Consider the following 24,498-nt stretch of genomic DNA (forward strand, 5'->3'; position numbering starts at 1 on the left):
GGGGGGTGCCGCCGCGATCCGGCCTCGTTCGCCTTGTGGCTGCCCGGCTGCTGCCGGGGGGGGGGGGGGCGGGCGCGCAGCTCCGGCCGGTAGGCTCCTGCCGCCGTCTGAGGTAGCGACTCGGAGCCACCGGTTTGCCGCCGGGGAAACCCAGCCCACGGCCTCTCCCCGCGCCCGTCCCTCCGGAGAGGCGGCACCCCCCCGCAGCGGGAGGCACCGCCCGCTCGGCCCTCCCCCTCCCAAAATGGCGGCAGTGGCGATTCCGGTTCCGGGTGGTGCGGGCAGGCCGGGATTGGGGAAGATGGCGGCGGCAGGAGCGTCCGGGCGGGGCGGGCTGGGGCGGGCGTGGGTCTTCTCTGGCTGGGCGCTGGGCCTGTGCTCGCTACTGGCCTCGGGGACGCGGCCCGCCGCTGCCACCACCCACTGGGTGGTCACCGAGGATGGGAAGATCCAGCAGCAGGTGAGCGGCCCGGAGGGCGCGGGGAGCTGCCCACCACCGCCTGCCCCGGCCCGCTGCGGCGGCAGGGAGAGCCCCTGCCCGCGTCGCCGTTCACCCGCAGCCCCGGCCTGCCCCGAGCCGTGCGGCGGGGGGTCGGGGCCCGTTGGCCTGGTGCGAAGCTCTGCCCGTCCGAAAGCCGCTGCAACCAGCCGGGCGGTGGTGGCGGGGGCTCGCGGCGGCCCCGGCACGGGGGGCTCCCGCGGCGAGCTGGCGTCGCTCGCGAAACGTGGCTTGAAGTCGCCGGAGCCCCGGGGTGAGGCGGCGGGGAGGAACGGTCGGTGGGTCTAAGCGAGCCGAGGACTGACTAACTGGGACTGCGTTTCGAGCAGCGGCGGTTCGTGCTTACCTGCAGCCTCCCCGAAAGCCCGCAGCTCGTTAGGCCGTGCTGCTGAGTAAGCACGAAGCCGGGGTCCTGCTTTGGTCGCGAAAGCAGCAGGACCTCGACCCTCGCCCGCAACCCGGGCTGTGACCTTCCCGTGGAGTTAGGAGCCTTCCCAGCGCCGGCGGTGGCTGCGCTGCCCTTCGCCGTGCGGCCGGTGCCGTCCCCGGAGCGCCCCGCGGGCTCCTTCGCCGTGGCTGGCGCAGCCCGAGTTATGAATGAGTTTGCGATTTTTCACATCCCCGCCGCCCCCGCCCCGGCTGCTTTTCGTTCCTTCTGGAAGTAAGAAAGAGAAACGGTGGGGTGTCTGCTTGGTGCGGAACCACACGCGTGCCCGGTTCTGCAGTAATTTTGTGGGTTTAGTCAAAGCGTCTTACCTTGATACCAGGCTGTGCCTCACGTTCACTAAGTGACTGAAAGAGTCGGTATGTGTTTCATCTTTGGGCTTTTTCTTACTTGCTTTGCTCCATCTTTGTTGCAAGGGGAGCAGCACCAGAAATCCACTTTCGTGTCAGATCTGCTTTGCTCTTAAGCAGAACTGCCGGATCGGTTTCCCTCCGGAGTGGAAGAGTTAATCGCTGTAGCAAGCAGTGTGGCCTTCCCCCCTATAAAAAAGAGTGTGGGAGATATGAGTGTCTGTTAACAGCACCTTCCTTTTGTGAGAATTTTTGGTCGGGCCTCCTGTCAGAAAGCATTAGGGTCCTCAGACAGGTGGAACTGACTTTCTCTGCAGGAAGCCCCTGCTGTCTTTATGGTTCTCAGGCACTTCAGCTGTCTGCATGGATCCAGGCACTCTCTCACCCTAGTTAATCATAAATTAATGAATGACAACACTTCCAGTGCTATCTTACCTCCTTTTCCCACTTTATGTAGTGGGGAAGTGGTGAGAGTATATGATAATGGTCTGGAAGCATCTGTGTGTCTATATTAATTGTATATTATCAAATTTGGGTCAAGTGTTGATTTTGATTATTGCATGAAAAGCAGCTGTGACTTGAAAAAATCTAATTAGTTAAAATGAGTTGAAAATCTGATTAGCTAAATTCAGCACTGATTTTAAGAAATGGCTTTTTATGATGTCAGTTAACTGATGGTACAGGTAGAAGCTTCCACTGAACCATTGCTATGCAGTAAGCTGTTCTATTACAGTTACCAGTGCTTTCTAAGCAGGGGCATTCGCATGTTTCATGTATAAAGTTCTCAAGGTCTATACCTGAGGTGATAAAGTAATATTGGTGGAATAACTTCTCTTACCTGCACGGTCAAAATTAATCTGTCCATTTCCAGCAAGGAAACTCAAATTATAAATATGGTATTACTTGGAATATGAGGAGCCGGATTCTTCAGTAGCTGGGATGTAGTGCTGCTAATTGTCCAGTGAGTTTTTTGTAATAAGATGTATTTCAGTATCTGTCACTGTCATCTCCCTGGCTCTTGTGAAAACGATACTTAAATTTGTGGTTATTGCCATCCCTGCAGAGCACCTCTGAATTTCATTTTTTCCACTTATTTGTATTTTGGGGAATGAGAAGAGTGGGTATTTTCTAGAGTGAACTTGAATGTTCTTTTAAATGCCAAAATGTAATTGTGGTTCAATAGTTAGCAGCAAAACCAACAGATAGTCTCCATTGTCCAGCAATAGGAAGGAATTGTCATTGTCCCACTCTGCACTGGTGCAGCCCCACCTCAAGTACTGTGTGCAGTTTTGGGCGCCTCAATATAGGAAGGGCATCAAACAGTTAGAGTGTCCAGAGGACGGCAACCAAGATGGTGAAGGGTCTTGAGGGTAAGACTTATGAAGAGGAGCTGAGGTCACTTGGCTTGTTCAGCTTGGAGAAGAGAAGGCTGAGGGATGACAGTCTACAGCTTCCTCAAGGGGGGCAGCGGAGGGGGAGGTGCTGATCTCTCCTCTGTGATGACCAGCGATAGGACACGAGGAAATGGAATGAAGCTGCATCAGGGGAAGTTCAGACTGGACATTAGGAAAAGGTTCTTCACTGAGAGGGTGGTCGGTCACTGGAACAGGCTCCCCACGGATGTCGTCATGGCACCAAGCCTGTCAGAGTTCAAGGAGCATCTGGACAATGCTCTTAGTCATATGGTTTAGTTTTAGGTAGTCCTGCGAGGAGCAGGGAGTTGGGCTCGATCTTTATGGCACTGTTCCAACTTGAGTTATTCTGTGATTCATTGGCAATGGGATGCGCTTCATAATTGATTTATCAATTCATTGGTAGAACCACAATATTCCAAAATATTTGAGCTATCTTTCTCCTAGTACCAAGACCTAAGTACTTATTAACAGGATGTAAGCCTAAAATTTCCCTGCAGAGCATCCCTTTGCTTTAATTTTTCAGAATATTCTTCTTTAAGTTGATATTTATCATGAGAACTTGTATTTTTACCAGTACAGTTAGCCATTCAGTCCTTCTCTCCAGCTATTTTTACTTTGTGCATTTTCAGTGGGCCTTTTGTCCACGTTCGTCTCGTAAACACTTTGGCTGTGCAGCTTCCTGTGTTTCTCTGCAGTGTCTGGCGTTTCAGCTTCTCAGTGTATGTGGAGCATTGCCTGTCATCGGCTTCTCTACTAGTTTTAATTAATCTACTCTTGTTTTGAGAAAAATATTGTCCCATCAGATTTTTCCGTAGTACTCTAGTCTCCTTTGAACATCCAAGTATCGATCCATTGTGCTAGTTCTTGCTGCTTGCGCAGCAGCCCAAGTTTGAATTTTGAAGTGCCTTACCTACTAGAAGACAGCTGTGTAAGTCAAGACTTGCATTTGGAATAAGCTTCAGCTCCTGCTGGTTCGGATGCAATAACCTAAATAGGGTCACAGAGTAACACCTCCTGCCCTGCAGCTCAAAGCAGGGCCAACTAGATGCGGTCACTGAGGGCCCTGCCCAGCTAAATTTTGCATCCAGGGGTGGGGATTTGACGACCTTGCTGGGCACCTGGTCCAGTGGTCAGCTGCCTTCAGTGTGAACTTTTTTTTCATCTTTCCTAATCCGAGTTTCCCATGGAGCAACAGACATACGATGCCTCTCACTGTCACACCTCAAGAAGAGTCTGGCTCCATCTTCTCTGTACCCTGCCTTTAGGAAGCTGAAAACAGCAGCAGTATGCCCCTGCAGCTGAGCCAGCCTGCTTCTCTCAGCTGCTCTGTGGGTTACGTGCTCCAGGCCCCTCAACACCTCGAATGGGGTTTGCTGGCCTTGAAACCGGGGACAGAAAGCTGAAGCAGGTGCATTCTCACGGGTGCCTGGTGGAGGGGGATAATCACTCCCCTTGCCCTGCTGGCTCCAGCCTTGCTGCTGCAGCCCAGGATGCAGTTGGCCGCCTCAGCTGCAAGGGCGCGCTGCTGGCTCATTGCCAACTTTTTCCCCACCAGAGCCCAAACACCCTTTTCTGTGAAGCTGTTTTCTGTTCAGCCCCAGCCTTTCCTGCTGCATGGAGCTATTGCATCCCACGTGCTGGGTTTCCGCTTGCTGTTGTTGACTTCACGAGGTCCCTGTCAGCCCGTTTCTCTAGCTTGCTGTCTCTAACCGCAGCCCTGCCCTCCACCATGGCCACCCCTGTCCTGCGTTTGCAGAGGACACCAAGCTTGCTGAGCTTCTTTTTTCCCCTGTTGTTAGTAAAGACATTAAACAGTGTTGGCCCTGGTATTGATCCATGAGGGACACTGCTGATGACCAGCCACTGTTGGACTTTGCACTGCTGATCACAACCCTTCCAGCACAGCAGTCTCTAACTGGAAGTGGATAATACTGTCTGGTGGCTAAGGGCGGTGGTATTACCTAGCATTTACATTATTTTTAGAAATATTAGCATTCTCAGTCTGAAACACGTTTTTAAAGATTGTCACCTTTTTGCAGAGGGACAGGCTTAATCTTCACTTGGACTACCTCAGTTTATCTGAATGAAGCCCATATAATTGATTAAGATGTGGGCAAAACTTAAGTGGTAGTAAGACCCAGATATTTACCCTGCTAGATGAGCCACTAGCTGTGGATGTCCGGATAATCACCAGTGACAAGTGACTTCCCTGCAGCTTTTAGTTTGCTACTGTGAACCTTGTCTTCCTTGTTACCGAAGTGCGCTATGGATGAGGAGCTGAAAGCAGAAGAAGTTACAGATCCTGGCCCATATACAAAATATAGTAGCTGGAATCTGTTTGAGGGAAGAAGGATGAGAATGTTTTATATTATTGCCCTAAAATCTCCACTAGCTGTTTCTCCTTATAGTGCAGCAAGGGTGTAAGCCTTTAATATGAGACTATATTCAAGTGAGATTGATTTTCCTGTGGCATAAGACAGCTAGCAGTACCCTGACTGAGACTTGAGCTGGAATTCTTAGTGGTATAACAACCTGGCAGGGGTGGCAAAATTAAGGCAAACCAAACAATTTTCTGTATATCAGCAAGATCTCACCTAGTAAATGGGAGTGCTTGCTAAGTAGGCCCTGCTGTTCCAGTTTCTAGTGAGCATTTCTGAATGATGAAACAATTTAATTCCCAGCAGTGCATGTAACATTTCGTTGTCTCAGTAAGCCATCAAGAGAAAAGCCATCAAGCTGTATCTGTTGCTCTAGTAGCCTGTTTTCAGGTCAAATACATCATTCTCTGGATCAGTTCATATTCTTCTTTTGGTCTGAGTCCACCTTCAAGTGTGTGTTCCTGCAAAGCCAGGGACTGAGTAATCGTCTCTCTTTAATGAGATTATATCTGCTCAGTGCACATGTTTATAAGCGTTGTCAGTTCACAACTCGCGGTATAAAGTTCAGGCTAATATATAACTGGTTTTAGACAGCGCTTGTCTGCCAGTAGGGAAACTAGCCACTCTACAGAAATACTAGTGTACTTCAAGAGAAGAGAGAACTTGGCGTAAAGAGAGGACAAACAAGTGACAGATTAAATGCAATGCAGGAAGCAGTTTCAGTAGTCATTCATGGCTTTACTGATGGGGACCAGCTGCTGTCATCTCTGAGAGACCTGACATATCAGAGCTGAGGTAGGGTCTTTTTAAAGATCCCTTGATGGAGGCGATTAAAGCCGAGCAAGCTGGCAGGGACTCAAAAGGACTGCCTTTATGTGGACTACTATAAACGCTGAAAAAGTTAATTGTGAGTAACTAAACTGAAAGAAGCAAAGAAACTTCCCAAGCAGATGGTCCAAAGCAGGACTGCAGAAGTGTTGCCAGGAGCAGAGAGCCTCTGAGAAGGAATCTGAGTTGGCAAAAAGTTGGTTTGTTTTGAATGCGCTGTCGTGTGTTTTGAAGTTTGTTAGAGATGATCTGGAGAAGAGAGTGAACAAGCAATGCTGGTTAGCCTGTTTGGGGCTAAGAAGACTAGCCGCTCAATAAACGTGACATCTGAATTTCATGCCGTGCAGTAGTGTGCTTAATTCTGGCTTAGTACAAGTAAAGAGGGGAGACATTACCTAACAGTTGCTTGTTTGGTTGCAGATTTGAATGTGAGTGTGCCTCAAGTTGCAGCAAGGCAAGACAATTCGTGGATGGCTTTAGAGTTGGTTAATGCATTACTAGTGTCTATCATCTGACTGCATATATATGCTAACAGGTTGAGATGAGAAAAGTGGTCCATACACTCAAGACTAGAGGAAAAACAGCCATCCAAAACCAAGGAAAGCTGAAAGTCTAGCGCAGCCAAATAAAAAGCTATTTGCTGCTTACAAAGGCATCTTCTGTGATATATTAAGCAGTTACTCAGTCCTATCTTGAAAATGACAGGTGGATGTTTGCTTTGTTCTTTCTCTAAAGGTTAGTTTGCTTGGCCGTATGACCTCTTTCTTGACTGAATTTCTTATCCTTCCAAGTCTGTTGTGTGCTAAACAAAAAAAAAAAAAAAATGTTCATTCTTACTGAAGCGTGTAACGTAGCATGCCTTCCCCAAAACAGTTGCCAGTAAATGTGCTGCTTTATGAGTGTGTGCAAAGAGACCTAGGCTGGAGGTTGGTGTGAGTCTACTGCACTTCATTAGGTGTCCTCCAACCCCAGGGTGATGAGCTGAAGCATGATGGCTTTGAAGCATAGGTCAGCTTATCCTCAGGAGAAGGGAAACTTGTTCTGTTTTAAAACTTCTCCCTTGATTACCAAAAGACTGTGGGATTTAGGCCTTCCTCTAGTGTGAAAATAGTAATTTAAAAAAAAAACAACCCTTCACTTTAAATTTTCTGCCTTTTCATAAGTATATTTGAAAAGTTTGAACCTTAACACTTTTGTATAGTGAATGGCTGAGATGCTTAATGTTCTTGTCCCCAATGGGGTGCTGCTGACCTAGAACCGCACTTCACCAGCGCTGCCTGCTCGCAGGGGAGCACAGCCTCGTCTTTCTGTATCGCTGTGAAGGTCACGGCTAGATCCAAATTTGATAAAAATAGGCCTTCTGGTAGCCTGTATGTGGAGTGCAGTCAGAAATGCAAATTTTTTGTTCTTTGGGGCAGTGATAGAGGAGAAGTAGCTTTTGCTATTCTCAACTCAAAAGTGAAAGATTTGCATCTGAGGTGGAGGAGCTAAGAGGCAGATCCGAAGGGCCACTGAAATACGGCTGTTGGTGCCCATGCCCTGCCCCTCACATCTGCCACAGTCTAGCAGGTAACCTTATGCCAGGTTTTGACTGCTGACAGCAAAGCCTTGATACAAAAACGTCTGCATTTAGCCCAGCATGGTAATATATGCCAAGGTGGTTCAGTTTGTAAGTCCAGAAGGCCTCAGTGGTGGCTCTGACCGTGTGTAGGCATCGTGTCCCACTCACTCCTCCACCCCTGGTGTTTCTGTACAGCCTTTGTCCTCCGGGCACAGGGTGACTCCCAGGTCCGATTTCTCTTAGCATCCTCACACTTTGATTTCCTGACCTCTCATCCTGTTTTCCGTCACTTTTAAAATAAGGGTAGCACAAACTGACAAGATGATACAAATCAACTGTTCAGAACTGATTATTCCATAGTGAAAGCTGTGCTTGGTGCCTGGCATGCCTTCCCCATATTGTGAGCTTCACAGCAGAAGGATAGCCTGGAAGTGGCCCAAGCACATGTTTGCATGAGGGCCCCATCAAAGCCCAGAAGAGCAAAGTCAGCAAGACTGTGAAATCCGCTGTTATTTCATGTAGCTGAACTCTTTTTTTTTTTTCTTTTCCTTTACATTTAAAGCTGAATCTCTACCTGTTACTAACCCGTTAGGAAATGAGAACCATGGTATAAAGTGCCTGCCCTAAAAATACATCATTGGATAAAGTCATTTCCCTTAAAGTTTAACCAGAAAAAACTAATGGGTTGCCTGCTGTTCATTTGCTGAAGAAATTACTGCTCATGGTTAACTTTTTTTAGGTATCTTGTGAGTCTAATTTTTCCTCTTCTGTACTTTCAACATTAGAACACTTAATACTTTTAGGATTTGGCAGTGAGCAGGAGCAGGAACCAGTCTGCCTTTATGAAAACAAATACTTGTTCATTACAGATGTATATGAATGATCTTTCCATCTCTTGTTTTGATTCAACTGGGTGTATGGCTGGCATCTGTTTTGCTACTGTAGAAAATAAACCTTAGATAGAATATACATGTTGGAAATTTGTTTTTTAGCCTTAAGTATGAACAACAACACATTGCAGACAAGTGGTGTTACAAATAAAGTCTTGTTTTCCTTTGATGTATTTAGATCTGTTATCTACAATATTCATAGCTGATGTGCTCTCTGGAAGTGATCTCAGTTGAGCAGACCTACTCAGTAATACTGCAACTTTGTTAGGTTTAATGTTTGAAGTGCTACAAGTGTTTAAAATTTCTATTTTCCCTGTAGCGCAGCTACTCTTAATAATATTCAAACACTTAATGCTGTTTGTTAACAGATCCTGCAGCTGTTTTTAAATGGCTCGATACTTTATAATAAGTTATAAAAACTCAATTCAACGTCATTTTTCTGTGTGAATTTTTCAGTGACATCCCTTGGAACAACTATGTTCTGACAGTCCCTGCCCATCATTTGGATAAGCCAAAGCATGTATTTTCCAGTTTTGTAGCTTGTCTTGCACTGAAACCTACACAGAATTTTTTGCAGCTTTTTCAGAGATGCCATGGTAGCATCGTGTTGGAGTGTAGAGTATCTCAAGACAGCAAGAATATACCAAAAGGCAAGCATCAGTTTTTAGATCCTTTGCTCCCACTTGAGACTCCAAGGAGTTCCAGCCTATTTGAATTGCCTTCATTTCACAAGTACAATGACAAAAGATCACTATCTATAAAACAAGCCTATAAAACAAGTATGAGGAGCCCATTTTGCTGTATGTCATCATTTGATGTAGTATCTTTCCAGCTTCTTTCTGTCATAATCTGCCTTCTGCATGTAGTAGAAAGCTTGTAGGACATGCAGAGGCACTAACAGCTGTTCCCTTTTTGGTGTTCCTGTGCCTCAGTTAACAGTGGAATTTCCACATTAAAAAAAATGGATTACTCTAAAAAAAAGCCTTACCTAAAAATAGTTGACTGAGGCATTCAGTGACACTTATCTTAAAAATTTACTTCCTGGTGCAATATAACTGGATTGTGGGGAAAAAATATACCAGAAGGTTTGGCAAAACTTACAAGTCTAGTTACTCAGAGACTTTGATATATGCAGGTAACACAGGAGACTCTCTAAAACTTCAGGGTTTGATTCAACTCCGATGTCTTCTTTTTGTTACACAAATTCTGTGTGTTTCTTGTTGAATCAGGTTCTTGGTGTACTTTGTGACAGTGAATAAATTTGAACTGTGCTTTATAAAGAAACTTTCACCTTTGGGCAAAGTTGAACAGAGAACACATTCTAGAAGTGGTTTACTGACAGGCTTTGTGCAGTGTAGCTATAGGAGCCATCAGAGTTTCAAGGAAAGCTTTTCAGCACTATTTTTATCCTGTTTACTATGTTTGAATTGAAGTCAGATTCTTGCATTTCAAGCACTTCATCTTGAGTGTCACGGTTTCAGCACTTTGGAGGAAAAGTAAATGAATGTGGTGCTCTGCCATCAGCCTAATGCTTTGAGTTAAAAATTAGTAAGTTGGAAGAAGCATCTGTTCTGGCGCAGGAGTCTCCACTCTCCTTACCATAAGGCTGTAGGTGCTCTGCAGGTTGACATCTGTTCTGTTTCATCCTGGCAGAGTCTTGTGGGGAGTTGCTTACATTTTGCAAAAGATGAGCTAAATCACAATATCCGTCTGTTTTTCGCTCTTCTGACTCCCCTAATCAGATAAGGCACAACAGACTTTGCATGAAGGGGTGGTAGTATTAGCAGGCCACTGTCCTATATTGCAGAGAAGCGAAGCTACCATTTCTAAAGCAGTTGGAATTTATGGTAATATCCTCAGCTCCTGTCTTAAATGTGACAGGAAGCATCAAATGTGAAGTGGTTTTTAACACTTGGTGGGGGGTGATATCTGCAACTTTCTGTGTGGTAGGGGAGGGACTGTAACACACTGAAAAGAGACAAAGTCCTGCCTGGCAGTAGATTCGATCCTAAGGTAAAAAGAAGCATCTGAGAACACCTGGGTATTTGATTGCAGCTGTTACAGTGTTGAAATAAAACATGACAGCTTTTGAAATAACACCTGCCTTCTACTAAGGTTTTAACTGTTGAAGTCAGATCTATGCTAGTTTCCAGAGCAAAGTTTTGTTCTGTTTTCCTTACTAGTTAATTGTTCAAAAACTGACATTAAATGCAAACACTGTACCACACACATTTTCAGCAGTGCTCAGAACAAATACAAACTTTTATTCATTCCAGCGGTCCCAGGACTGTATCGTCAGCAAGTCTGGTGAAGCTTAGTAAGACGAGGGCCACGTACGTCCTTTATTTCAGAGCAGGAGGCTTTCAATACACAACTATTTGCAAATACCTGAGCTGTCATAAAAGAGGGGAGCTATGGCTATGAGCTAGTAAATGCATACCATTTGTACCGTAAGATCATATGCAATTGTGGATATAATGTGCTCTTTCCTCAAAATGATCCAGTACCATTAATGTTGCTTACTCTTTTCTGTCTGAAGAAATATTTTCTCTAATGGATGCCATGAAGATGTAGTTCAACTGTGCAAAGGCAACAGACATAAAGAAAAGAAAAATAAGTTGATATTTTTATGCAGAACTTCTCTGGTGGAACCAGCCTCTTCTTGTTTTGTTTTAAATACTTTCTTGAAACTGGAGGCATTTCTACAACCAAATCAGTCTCTGGGTGACTATTAAATAGAGGCGGTGTTCTGTAAGAGCACAAGCATGACGTGAGACTGAAGGAAACCAGTATCTTCTAAAATCTACCTAGAGTATTTAGAGTATTTTTCTTGTGGCAAGGAAGGGGTGTAATCCAGAACAGTCTCCAGATATCCATTAAATAAATTTTATTCGGACTGTTGTATTCTGACTGAAGAATTATTTGACAGGTGAGTGAAGCTCAGGGCTTTTCCAAATATTCAGGGTGTTGTCATCTCTTTGGATTTTTCTAAACAGCAGCCCACTGGAAAGTTCTGGCATGTCTTATGATTTTATTCAGGGTATAATTTTCTGGGGTTTGGGATATGGCTGCACTGCAAAGCAGGAAGATGCTAGGTGGCACTCGAGCACAAGCAGCACCAGCAGCAAGGATGGGGCGAAGTGTGAGCACCCAGATGGCAAGCCCTGTGGGGCTCAGAGCGTGCATTCTCGATTTCAGCACGTGCTGCTGCCCACTTATTTTTATCACTGCTGCTACCATTGCCTCTGCTGTGTAGATTATGCAGATATAATATCTTTGTTTGCTACCTACTTACTGTGCTAAATTCTTCATGAGGTGGCATTACTACCCTCGATGGCAAATGCAGTATTGGTGCTCTTCATAGCTGAGTAGGTCAGCTTTGTCTTTTTCCAGCTGTAGAAACCGCTGGCACTGTAAAAGAAAACATGTTTGATCTGGGGAGGGATGTTGTAAAAAGGTGGATTAAGAACCAGAAGTCTTGACAGTATTGCTGGCTGGGTCTGAGAGGAACAGGTTGCAGTTCGAGAGCCACGTGGCTGTTGCTACGGAGAGGGGGATGATGACGTGCTCACCTGAGGCCAATTCAGACTAGCCTGCTGATCTGGCTGAAAACTAATTGTTTAATCTTTTAAGTTATTTTCAGCTGAATTGGCTGGCTTGTTTCTCAGTGGAGTTTTACAGGTAGTAAGAAAAGGGAGGATTCCTCTGCTTGGCAGCAGTGTGGTTTTTTGGATCAATCTAAGCAGATCAGGAAATTGCACTTTAAATTCTATGAAATTCTTAAGTTTGAGCACCATCATCCTCCAGACTGATGCCTGCTGAAGGCCAAGTTGCCATTATTTTCCTCATTTGCAGGCATGATATTGTAACATCTCTTGTGGTTTTCAATTAAGAATCTGTTTTCCTTTGTATCGTACAGCATTTTTTTGTAGAGCTGAATGCTTTTTATTTCTTCAGTTATTGTTTTGCAATGCGTTCATACTGTAAATGTATAAACTGAAGAGTATAAGAACTGATACAGTATATTCAGCTCACTTTTACAAGCTGCCAAAGTGCTCTGAACACATTCGATGTCCTGGCTCAAGTTTCTTCTGCAAACCTTGCATGATTGTCCAGTGTAGCTGCTTAATTTTTCCATTTTAATTCTTTCTCAGAAATTATTGCACGTAAATTGGATTTTTATTTTTAGGAGCTAATAGTAGTCTTTACTCTGATAATTTCTTGCAGTGGAAGTCTTTGAACTTTCAGAGTCAGAAATGATCAAATGTAAATAAATGTAAGGTTGGATTTACTACTAAAGTTTTGGGTTTAGAGCTTTTTATTTACGCACTGCATTGGTCTTAAAGAGATAATGACTGCTAAGGTTATTTAATAATATTAACTTTCTACTGGATTGAAGGGGTTTGCTATTATTAGAAAGTGCTCATTTACTGGTGACAAACTGAGGTCAGATCTGGAAGTGAAAATCTGAAGACTAAATAAAAATATCAATGCATGCTGCTTAACTTGAGATGATTTCCTGGTGGATTGACATAACTTTATGAATTAATCCAGTGACATTGCTGTTCAGTTGTTGTTGTCACTTTGATTTCTGCTGCCAGGTAATAGTTGATAGGAATTTGGTACTTGTTGCATTGCTTTTCTGTCAACCTGTGCATGCTGGATTGGTAACGTGCCATTCCAAATTCCCAAACGCTAAATTCAGACCTAAGTCTCATGAGACTGTTTTATCAAAAATTAAAACCAGAAGCTATCCCTGAATATCATTCTGTTTCTGAATGAATGATAAGCCAAGATCCTTCATCTTTCAGAATAAGGCTTTCTAAATGGTAGTACCTGCATAACTTCGTGCAAAAAGTCACTCCCCAGATGCAGTTTGTCATTGAAAGTGGAGCTGATAGTTGACTTTGCTCTCAGTGACTGTGTAGTATCATGCAAGCAGCCTTTAGTTGTCAGAGGAACAGTGCTATTTTGGAATGGGCGATTAAGTGCTTTAAACACAGTAAAACTTTCCCTTGTTTTCTTTGCAAATTCATCTCTCATTTGCTTGCACATACCACAGTAGTTTCTTTAGCAAATGAGGCATGAACAAGTGCTACATTCAGTACATAACTCGTTTTGTGTGCAGCCAGTTCAAAGTGAGGTGGGGCCCATAGAGGGAAATAAGAAATATGACTGTAAGTAAAATGCTGTAGACTTTAGTACTTCAACTAAAAGCAACGTTAGTTTTTTTGATATGGTATTTTCTGTGGTTCTCTGGATCATTGTGGATACTTGGTCACCCTTTACTGGCAACAGTTAAATCCATAATCTCCAAATTCATAGAGTAAAAATTAACTGGTGTCAGTAACACCTATTATTTTCTATTCATCTGGTGATAGAAGAGAATTAATTTGCTAATGCAGAAAATTAGTTATGCGTAAGTATCTGGACTGTGTAGGTAGCCATCCGCCAAAATGGCCCCATACTAAAAGAAGCAGTTCAGCTTTTGATTTGGAAAGGAGTACTTAGCCAAATTTAGCCAAAATGACCCTTAGGGTTTTTTTGAGGTGGGGGGCATAAAAGGAATAAATGTTTTCATCTTGGAGGATAGGATCCTTAGTAGGGAGGCTTGCGAGGAACATAGATTTCACATTCAGTAGTCCAAAGAAAGTACATTTGAGCTTCTTATCTGACTCACAGCCAAGAGAACATGGCCCAAGGCTCAGTCTGTTGACAGGACACATTAAAATGACCAGGAAATTTGCTGTTGTCTTACTGGAGATGCAGTTCTCTGCAATAAAAGACAGCCCCAGAAATGTGTCCAGGTTGTTTGGCAAGTTGACAAAAAATGAAGAGCTGGAGCTCAGGAGGTTTTACATCTTTATGCAGTAGCTAGTTCCGTATCCTGAAAGCTTGAATGGAAACTGAGCAGATCCAGGAACATCTTGGTGTAGATTGTCTACCATAACAGTCGTTATGTTAAAAATGGGAGATCTTGCTGTCCTTGTAACCCTTCTTCCTCTCATCCTGTCATCACATACTCCTGTCCATTTCCTTGCTTCTGTTCTCATACTCATTGAATCCTCCATGAACTAATTTAATTTACTAGTTCAGATAAAGCAACCAATAGGGAATTGCATCCTGTTCCACTACTGAGTTTGGATTAGCTCACAAGAGAGCCTGGTGGGCACCAGAGCTGGCATGCAGGACTAACTGGTATTGTGCTGACAGGGTGGAGGAAACGGGGCTGGAAGCCTGGAGGTGAGCCTTTCAGCTGTGGTGAGCCTTTGGATCAGCTCAGCTGCTCATACACAGCCTTCTCAACTGTAGTGACTTTCCCCCACCCAGTCAGGCAGCAGAACTGATTTGGCATGAGGACAAGGCTGGGGTATTTCAGCTGTGGAGTGAAGTGCCATAGCTTACTGAGCCCAATTAGGGACCAGTAAAGGTCTGGCATGTAACCACTCTTGTCTGTGACTTACCTATAATGTCACTCTTCATTGAGCTGCCAACTCCCGTGCATAGCTTTGGAACCTGTAGCATGGTCTTCTATACCAGAGTTTTCAGTCTTTGTCTACTGACCTCTTGATTTTGTTCATTTACTTAATCCTGAAGGCAATAGATCTTAATGCTAGGCCAGTGTGTTAAATTGGTTGCATGGAGGAGTTGACTTGAAGCTGAAGTACTTTATGCCTATTGAGGGACATGATGGAGGAATTTTAAAGCTATAAAAGAAAATAGGTTTTTGCAATTGCAATTTAAGGTATCTAGTATTTCAGCAGTAGGTACTCTTAGTAATTTTTTTTGTGACAAATTTACTTTCCTCTTATGCTTAGAATTTGTGCGCCTGAATAAACTAAAATAGGTTTAAAATTAAAGCATGGTTTGAATTGGGTTCTCAAATCACGATGTTGTTCGAAGTACAGATTTAAAATGTGGATGTATTATGAATGCTGAGTGGCCAGAAAACCTCTGAACAGACAAACTAGTTGAATGAACATAACTTCTTACCTTTTAAAATTGCTCTAATTAGGAGAATGTCTTACCTTATGAATTGTTGAAATGTCTTGCAGGTGGATTCACCAATGAACTTGAGGAACCCACATGATTTGGTAATACTAATGAGACAAGAAACAACAGTTAACTACCTCAAAGAACTGGAGGTAAAGCATAATGTTAAGTACTAACTAATTTCTGAAAATACAGAATTTTTTTTATAAGCTTTTTAGTGATAGATTTAGATGGGGAGCAGAAGTCATTACTGGCATAATTGTGCTTCAGTGAAAGGATGAAGAATTCTTCAGATCTCAAGAATTTTGTGCCTCAAGTTTGCTCAGCTGGTTATCAATGTCCCCAGCTGCATCATTCCCTGTTGTTATCCATAAATCCTAACATTTTTAAATAAAGTCATTTAGGTACTGGATTCTGTAGCTGACTACTATATTCCAGAACTATTTGTAGAAGTGTTGTCTTATATTTGTTATAGCTGCTATTTAGAGTACAGCCTGTGCTCCTCTCTGGGTTTGTCAGGCCATTCTTTCCATTGCTCTTTCTGGGACACATCCGAGAGCCAGATCACCTCTGTTTTTCTTCAAACCCATTTATTATTGAAAAAGGGTCTGAAAACACCCTTCTGAAAAGGGCTTTAATGACCTTCGAACTGATAACTTAAACTAAAGTTTAAATATGATATGGGCTGGGCAAGCTAACAGCTCACAGCCTTTCTTCTGGCCATGCAGTTCTTTCTCTTGTGCCAGTTTTGGTTTTGTCAGATTAGCATAACTTGCTAACTGGGAAGTTAGATGAGCATCAGAGGTAGCTTTAGGTGAATGGGAGGAGTGGAAGGGAGGAAAAAAAAGCAGGACTGCCCTTTATGTGACTGTATTCAGCCAGTCTTCCTCATCGAGGTATACTCGTTTTTGTGGTAATGGACATTTTGGCTGTGGATGGAACAACAGTTACAAGCTTTTCAGGACATGAGTTGTGGGTTTGGAAATGACTAATGTACAATTTGTGGCATACAAATGACTTTCAGCAGAAGCTATCTATTGTAAGATCTTGTACAAGTTGCTACTACTGTGTATATCTCTAGTATTGCATAGTAGTGTGTTATCAAATGTATATGGCTTTAATTAAAAATGCAGATTTTCTTCTCATTTCACATATACAAATCCTTATGATATTTAATGAGTTTTCAGTTTGCAGATCTGGGTGAGAATTAAATACAGCTTACTGTGCTGCAACAGATCGTTAGTCCATTGACTGCTCATAGTCATCAATACTTATGAGCTTTATGGGGTGAAAGGTAGCTCCTGAGGCACTTAGGATTCTATACATCATAAGCTGATCTATAGAAATTATTCTCAGTCTCGATTCTTGCATTAGCCTGCCACCTCAGTGGTACTTAGCGTGCTGAATGGTTAAGATCATTTTGTTTGCAATGTCTGATATTATTTCCATGACGTCTTACAGTGGAGGAAAAAGGTCCAAATATGGAAAAGTCGATGTACTGTTAACAACTATTTCTTCTTTTTCTGAATGGCCTACCATGAATTTGGAATGCTATTAGCCCTCTTTTTAGGTACACCAGGAGAAATAAGGGCCTGTTCAAGTCATATTATCTCTAATGAAAGTATTTATATTCCATCTAAATCAAAAAATGTCCTACAGATGTTATAAAATAAGGGAAACATTCCCAAAATTTGAAGAGAGTGGTTTAGATTTTCTTCAAATGGACCTTGTTTTAAGGAAAAAGTTGGACTGTTCAACTCATAGCAACTATAGCATTTGCTTTCATCAGTATACATTCTTCTGTTTCCTTTTTTTTTATTCCTACAGAAACAGTTAGTTGCTCAAAAGATTCATATAGAGGAAAATGAGGACAGAGACACAGGGCTGGAACAAAGGCATAATAAAGAGGATCCGGACTGCATTAAAGCAAAGGTGCCCTTGGGGGACCTAGATCTATATGATGGCACGTACATCACCTTAGAGAGCAAAGATATCCGGTAATAAGATACTTTATATTTTAAGATTTTTACTGAATGAAAAAATCAACAAAACCTCTAAATGCAATTAAAAAGAAAAATACTATCACTGACTGTTCTTTATATGACAGTTGTTTTATTTTGTGTTAGTGTGAAAGAAAATTGAAACAACCTCTGCCACTAATACGAAAGGTCATAACGCAGAAATGCTGTCTCCCCTAAACTGTCCATGTTAGCCCTACCCTGAAACTTCTCCATTCTATTCCCAGCCTCCCAGTCAGTTCTGCCTCTGTAACTCTGTACTGATATGACCAGACATGTGAATTAAACTGAAGTGCATCATGTAGAAGGGGGTTGAATTTGCTTGAGTGTGCTTTGGATGTTTTGAGCTAGATACATTTCTTGTAGTAGGAACTGTCTTGACTTAAATTGGAATGAAATTCTGTTGATTACCAAGCTGTTGAACCTTCTGGTCATACACATATTGCTGTGTTTAGCAAATAAAGGATGTGTGGACAGTCTGCTTGACTTTCAGCTTCATTGGTGATTCCTCTTCACGGCTGACTGTTTTGTTTTTCTAGTTTTATTTTTTTAACATAATCAGATGAGCACTTGAAGTGGGAAAAGATTAATTTTATCCTCAGATACCTTCATTTGGGCTTCTCGCTAATACTTGAGATTTGTTTGTTTGTTTCAGTTGAAGAGTCTTCTAATCTGCAGGCATTGCCATTTGCCTGGCAGACAGGTCATTAATCATAGTAGTGATACACTAGGTTGACGCTGATACATTTTGGAGGCTATCCAAATGTTTTCTATAAAGCAGGCAGAAATTTACTTTATCCTACAGTGGTGACATCCTGATACAACTGAAATCTGGGAAGACATCAGAAATGGTCTAATGTGCTCAAATACAGGATTTTTGTAAGAGTCAAATCAGAATACTGTGTCTGTCAACTACAATACTGTCTCTTACGAACTTTAGCAGTATTTTAATCTGGAGTCTGCTGTGTTATGTTGTTATGCCCTCAGCCCTGAAGACTATATAGACACAAAATCGCCAGTGCCTCCAGACCTGCAGCAGCCAGATTGTACAAAAGTGCTAGATCTTCCATACAGCATTCATGCTTTTCAGCACTTACGGGTAAGCAAGCAAATGCAAGTATGGTTTTTTGGGTCTTTTTTCCCCATCAGCAAGAGGAATAGAAAACTCTTACTGGCAGTTCTCAGTCAAGGTTGAAAGGTATTGTAATCTTTCAAGACTGTTTCAGGCTTTTTTTAAGTCACAGTTGTGCCCTGATTAAAGTACCTGCTAGTAGGAGGACAGTTCCATCAGTTACACAGATCCTGTTTCTCTTTTGTTATTGTTTGCCTTATTTTAGAGAGCAGTTTTAGGAAAATGGAGTATTTTGTTTTCATAACACAGGTTTCATTAGTAAAATGGTAGCTTTCATTGGAAATGCTTCTAACTTGTGAATTGTTTCAGTTGAAAATTGGAGAGTGCTGAACAGGGTTGTTAAACTGTATGAAGATTCAGGGTCAGAAGATTGTTTGCAGGCTTGTTGGTAGCTCCTAACCTACTTGACTGTCTCTTTGGTATCTGAATGCCAAGCCCTAACCCAGAGGATGAGATAATTGTTCTTTACTAGTACAAAGTTCACCAGCTTTAGAAGGGTTACAGTGGAAGTGTGGTGCAAAAACTGTTTTTGTCAACAGTATTATATGAGCAAATTTTCTAATGCAGATGCAGCTTTGGTGCTTATATCTTGATATTTATTTTATTATAAGTCTTTAAAATAACTTTCATCTACAAATAAAGATTTTCTTACGAACAAAACAGGAACTGAAGTTTTCTAGCTCTGTTCCTGGGTCTGGATGTACTTTTGAAACAAGTACGTTCGTTGTTGGGGAAGGAAGAAAAAGGAGATGTAGGGATACTTTCATAGTGTGCATGTAACCTGACAAACATGAGTTAAGTGCTTCAGTGGCCATTAGTGAAATCAATAGCTGCCAGATATACAGTGCTGCCAGAAATGAATATTTCTCCTGTAGCATTCACAAGCAGAGGCTGCTTTTGGCTGCTTCTAGTGTTTGCCTGTCTATAATAATATATATTATTCATCTGTCAAAGGTAACATTATCCTGTCAAGTCCGTAAGATCTTGATATGAAAGGATGATAGGAATGTAAAATAACCAAGCTGTAAATTTTCCTGGGAGTCATGCTCTTGTGTATATTTCTCTACTTTTAGTTAAAGTGTCAGCAAATACCTATATTCAGTTTTTATTTTAGGGTGTCCAAGAAAGAGTTAATCTTTCCGCACCCTTGTTACCTAAAGAAGATCCAATCTTCACATACTTATCACGGAGGCTGGGAAGAAGTATAGAGGAAATAGGTCATCGTATTTACGACGGGCTAATGAAGGTATGAAACCGTAATCTTACTATATGCACAAAAGAGTGCTAGAAAGATTAGATATGCCTGGTACATGCAATCAGATCCAGTACTAGTTTTGCACATGTATTTTTGATTTACATTTCGGTTACAAAAGGCAGACTAAAAACATTTTCTGCTAGGCAAGCAGAGGTAGGAGAAGGCATCAGCAAAGCCAGTAAATAGATACTTACTATCATCTTTAATGACTCATGTATTTGTGTGGTCTGGCAAGCCACACTCATTGCTCTGTCAAGGTAATAAGAGCTTTTAAACAAAAATGCAGGTACATAAAGAACAAAGAAGAAACGATAGTACTGAAATGTGTATGTTTTTATTAAATGCCTTCCTGCAAAATATAGGAACTCTCATTGAACTCCAGCTAAGCTGCTGATGCTTAAACTACTGTCATTTCTCATTTAATCTCATTTTGAATTTTTACGTGTCTGAAAGGCAGAAGTTCTGTTTCTTTAATATATTTATATGCTAGTTCATTATTCCTGAACATTCACAACTATTGCCAAATGGCAGCTTTCCAGAGGAAGAGGATAACTTAGAGCAGGTTTGGTGCTCAGCTTTCCATCCCATAGTAATTAAAGCCCTGATTAACCTTTTAGTTCATGTCTTAGTAGTTAGTACAGTTCATGTGTTTCTCTTTACTGCAGAACTCTTCTTCCTGGGTACTCTATAATATGGCTTCTTTTTACTGGCGAATAAAGAATGAGCCATACCAAGTAGTAGAATGTGCCATGCGTGCCCTTCATTTTTCTTCAAGGTAAGAAATGCTAATAAAGGTATCTTTTCAGATTGCTTTTCTAGTTATCCTAATTAGTAAACAGGTTTAGTTTCTAAGACTGTATCCTAAGGAATAATCCATGTTACTTGTTCTTAGTCTTTATGTGCTATACTAGGCGTATATAGAATTTAGACATTTTCCTATCAAATTACATATATAATATGTGACTGAAGAATGAGTGTATCCTTATGCATGATTCTTACACAGTCTGACCTTCTTTTAATGTCTGTTTTTTCTTTTTTTTTCTTTTCATTTTCTTTTCTTCTTTTAGGCAAAATAAAGATATTGCACTGGTAAATTTGGCAAATATTCTGCACCGGGCTCACTTCTCTGCAGATGCAGCTATTGTGGTCCATGCAGCTCTGGATTACAGTGACTTCTTTACCAGCTATTACACTTTGGGAAATATATACGCAGTAAATACTGTCTTTATTTTCCAAGACTTGTAGAAAACCGAATATTATTTAATCTTTCTGGCCTGCCTTATAATGCTTTACTCTTTTACAATGTATCTTGTGTTCCACATGCATTTCACACTTAATGTTTAAGATTCTGTCAAGATATTTTCATCCAAAAGTCTGTCTTTCAGCAAAGATTTTTATCTGCATTTGGAAATAAATCCCAGGGAAATTCTCCTGCAGCCTCTTTTTAGCAGATATAGTGGCCTGAGTTTCAGAAATGGCAGGCTGCTTGGCACCACAAATTAAAATTTGAGTTAATGACTTCTTTAAAAATGGAATTTTTTTTATTAAATATTACCGAACAATGGCTAATTCTCTCTCTCGGTCATTCTTCAGATGCTTGGAGAGTACAACCACTCAGTCCTGTGTTATGATCATGCTCTACAGGCCAAACCAGGGTTTGAGCAAGCTGTAAAAAGGAAACATGCTGTCCTATGTCAGCAAAAACTTGAGCAAAAATTGGAAGCCCAGCATAGGTAACTAAAGAAGCATCCTAGTGGCAATCTCACTTTTATTGTTCTGTTGCAGCAATTATTTACATTTCAAATAGAATAATGATTTTCAACTTCCTATATTTCTTTGACTATGCAATAAAGTTATTCATAAGAACACTTTAAGAAACCCAAAGTTGAAAATGTGCAACATAGTAGGAAAAGCTGATACTTTAAAAAGCATTCAAAGTAAATCTTTTATACTGTTCAATTTTCAAGATCACTTCAGCGAACATTAAATGAATTGAAGGAATATCAGAAGCAGCATGACCATTACCTTAGGCAACAAGATGTTTTAGACAAGTACAAGCTCATCCAGGAGGAACAGATCTTGAGGAACATCATTCATGAGACACAGATGGCAAAAGAAGCTCAATTAGGTACAACTTTTTAGAGTTCATGCTCGTTATAGCAATGAAGAATGGCACATATTCAGATTAATGTCAGGACATAACTTTTTAATACATTAAGATGGCCCTGAGTGGCTGTTGTGTTTTGCTTATTAAAACAGGGGATTGCAATATGTTCTTGAACAGGGTTTTTTTCGAGACTTTCGAAGACAGAGTTTCCTCTGTGCTGAGTAAATAAATAAAAAGGATTGACCAAATTGGGGGCAGAGGGATTGACTGTATGCTGTCTTTGTCTCCTTGGAAACCTGACTTACATAGTAGAAAAAAATGTTTTGTGCTCTGCAGGGAACCATCAGATTTGTAGACTGGGCAACCAGCAGCATAGCTTGCACTGCCAGTGGGACCAGCCTGTTCGTTATCACCGCGGAGACATTTTTGAAAATGTAGAATATGTTCAGGTTTGTCTGTGAATTGATACCACTGCTTTAAGTTGCATCCCATTTGCCTTATTAGCAAAATAGTTCAATTTTTTTGAGGCTTGACCAAGTGGGTACATTTTGGGTGTGGTAATTATAGTGAGAAATTATTTAGTCTGTTTTCCAGAGTGTGAAGTATTTAATACTAGTTTCCTTTGCTAGTAATACAAGCTGAGATTGACTGTGGATTATAGAAATTTAGAGGGTTTATTGTATAAGACTTTGTTTTACTTGGAAAAGAGAACTATTAGAATTATTTGAATTAAAAAACTTTGTTTTATTCTAAAGGTTTCCTATGAGATACCAGCTGCTTCTATATTGACTCCTTTTTCAGCCTGCATAGAACAGCCAAGTATTTCTTTCTGGGAAGTACAAGAATCCTCACTTGAGGAATTACAGCTTTCTCTTACATAAATATACTACATTTCGGGCATGCTAGCAGGAGCATAACATGTTTAATTTTCCAATTTAGTTTCCTGCAGAGAGGACAAGAAAAAGCATTAGGCAGCTAACGTTAATGAAGAGGCAAAGGTTTTCTAAGGAGTTAGTTTTCTAGTGTACATGTGGTATATGGAACAAGAATTATTCTTTAGCGGAAAGAATATTCCAATATAACAGCTTAAAAGTGTGTTTAAAATAATACTGTATCAATCACGTATCTCTACAGCCTTAAAATGGATCATAATTTCTTTTGTTTATTACACTGTCATATGACTCAAGCTATGCAATTTTTGCATGCTCCTTCCAATTTAATCTTTTTTCCTACCAGAAGGAGCACAAAACTGCCATAAGCAATTAACAAATGGAAGAGCAGAGCTCAATGGTGTTGAATCTAATGAGTGTTTTTGCAGCCCAAAAATAAGGTGTTAGCCTGGTTTTGTGAGTATTTGCTGATTGTATATCTTGAATTAGACAGTGCAGCAAGGAAATCTGATACAGCAATACTGAGAAGTTTTGGAAGCAGGGTGTATACTAATACTGAAAATCCATAACGAAAGCCACTCAAGCAACACCACTGCTGTGTTAGAGCTACAGATGAAGCTTATGGCTTCATTTATTTTGCAATGTGGAATGTGTTCTGGAGTTTCCCCTTAACTAGTTTAAGAAACAGGAATAATTATTTTTAATTATGCTATGTTTTCTTCTTGGATGTTCTTCCTATTATAGTAATTAAAAATTCAGATTATCAAGATATTTTTGCAAGCCATGAGTCTTAGTAACTCTGACTTGAACTAGAGCTATGCAGTCTGGATATGTAGATTTTGTTTGTGGTCTGTTAGAAATGTTTGCTCAGTACCTTTTAGCATTTTTTTGGTGATTTGCACTTGTGTTTTCATTGCTGACTTATTTACAACATGAATATTACTTTTCCATGGTGTAAGTCGATCAAGAGGCTTAAATTTCCTTTTTTTTTTTCCTGCTACCTGAATTTCAGCTCATCAGTGAGGCTTAACTACATAAATGGTGGGGGAAAAAAATAATGTGCAGAAATTCAGCCAGTAATATACCATCTCTTTTCCTTATTAAATATTGTTTTTCTGTTGCTTCTAGTTTGGTGAAGACTCTTCGACTTCTAGTATGACATCTGTAAATTTGGATCTTCATGCAAACCAAAGTGACCACAGCCAGTCCTTGCAGTCTTCCCCTGTTGCTCGTTCTATTGTTTCAGTGTGGAGTGTGGAATCCAGTAGAGTGAGTGAAGAGGATAAGCTTTCCCCTTTCAAAGAGGAGTTGTGAAAGAGTGAATCTTGTCCTTGTTTGTGTGAAACTTCTTAGCATTTGGGCTACAGTTTTGATGTGTGGCAGCACTGGAGAACGTAACATTCTGAATTTCTTCAACATATAAGCATCTCTGTAGTCTCTCTGTACTAGTTTCCCATCATTTGAAACTCTACTACAGCACAGAGGGGGTTGTTCTTAGCTACCTTTGGAAACATCTGCTGCAAATAAAGTAAAGTAAACTAAACTATCTTACTTACTTACTATTTACTCTATCTTGAGTAAAGATAGAAAACTGAACTGCTGTTATTCCAGATGGAAAAATAATAGTTTTAAAGATCTCTGCTCTTTTTTCCCTCCAGACTATTCCTTATGTTCTTATTAGCTTGTTAATTAGAATATTAAAAATGTTGAGAAAATAATAAAAAATAATTCCTTTAC

General features: G+C 41.2%; 1 protein-coding gene across 1 annotated transcript in view; it reads left to right on the plus strand.

Moving 5' to 3' along the window:
- Positions 1-223: 223 nt before the first annotated feature.
- The window catches only part of TTC17 (tetratricopeptide repeat domain 17), a 60,929-nt gene continuing 36,654 nt past the window's right edge, over positions 224-24,498 (plus strand). The window contains exons 1-11 of the mRNA XM_050897114.1: positions 224-460; positions 15,422-15,511; positions 17,187-17,356; positions 18,365-18,476; positions 19,624-19,755; positions 20,430-20,539; positions 20,832-20,976; positions 21,358-21,497; positions 21,732-21,892; positions 22,208-22,320; positions 23,890-24,030. Coding sequence (XP_050753071.1) covers positions 245-460; positions 15,422-15,511; positions 17,187-17,356; positions 18,365-18,476; positions 19,624-19,755; positions 20,430-20,539; positions 20,832-20,976; positions 21,358-21,497; positions 21,732-21,892; positions 22,208-22,320; positions 23,890-24,030 — 1,530 coding nt within the window. The 5' untranslated portion in view covers positions 224-244. The remainder of the gene's footprint in view (positions 461-15,421; positions 15,512-17,186; positions 17,357-18,364; positions 18,477-19,623; positions 19,756-20,429; positions 20,540-20,831; positions 20,977-21,357; positions 21,498-21,731; positions 21,893-22,207; positions 22,321-23,889; positions 24,031-24,498) is intronic.

This window comes from Gymnogyps californianus, chromosome 5 (assembly GCF_018139145.2).
Source record: "Gymnogyps californianus isolate 813 chromosome 5, ASM1813914v2, whole genome shotgun sequence".
NCBI classification, from domain to species: domain Eukaryota; kingdom Metazoa; phylum Chordata; class Aves; order Accipitriformes; family Cathartidae; genus Gymnogyps; species Gymnogyps californianus.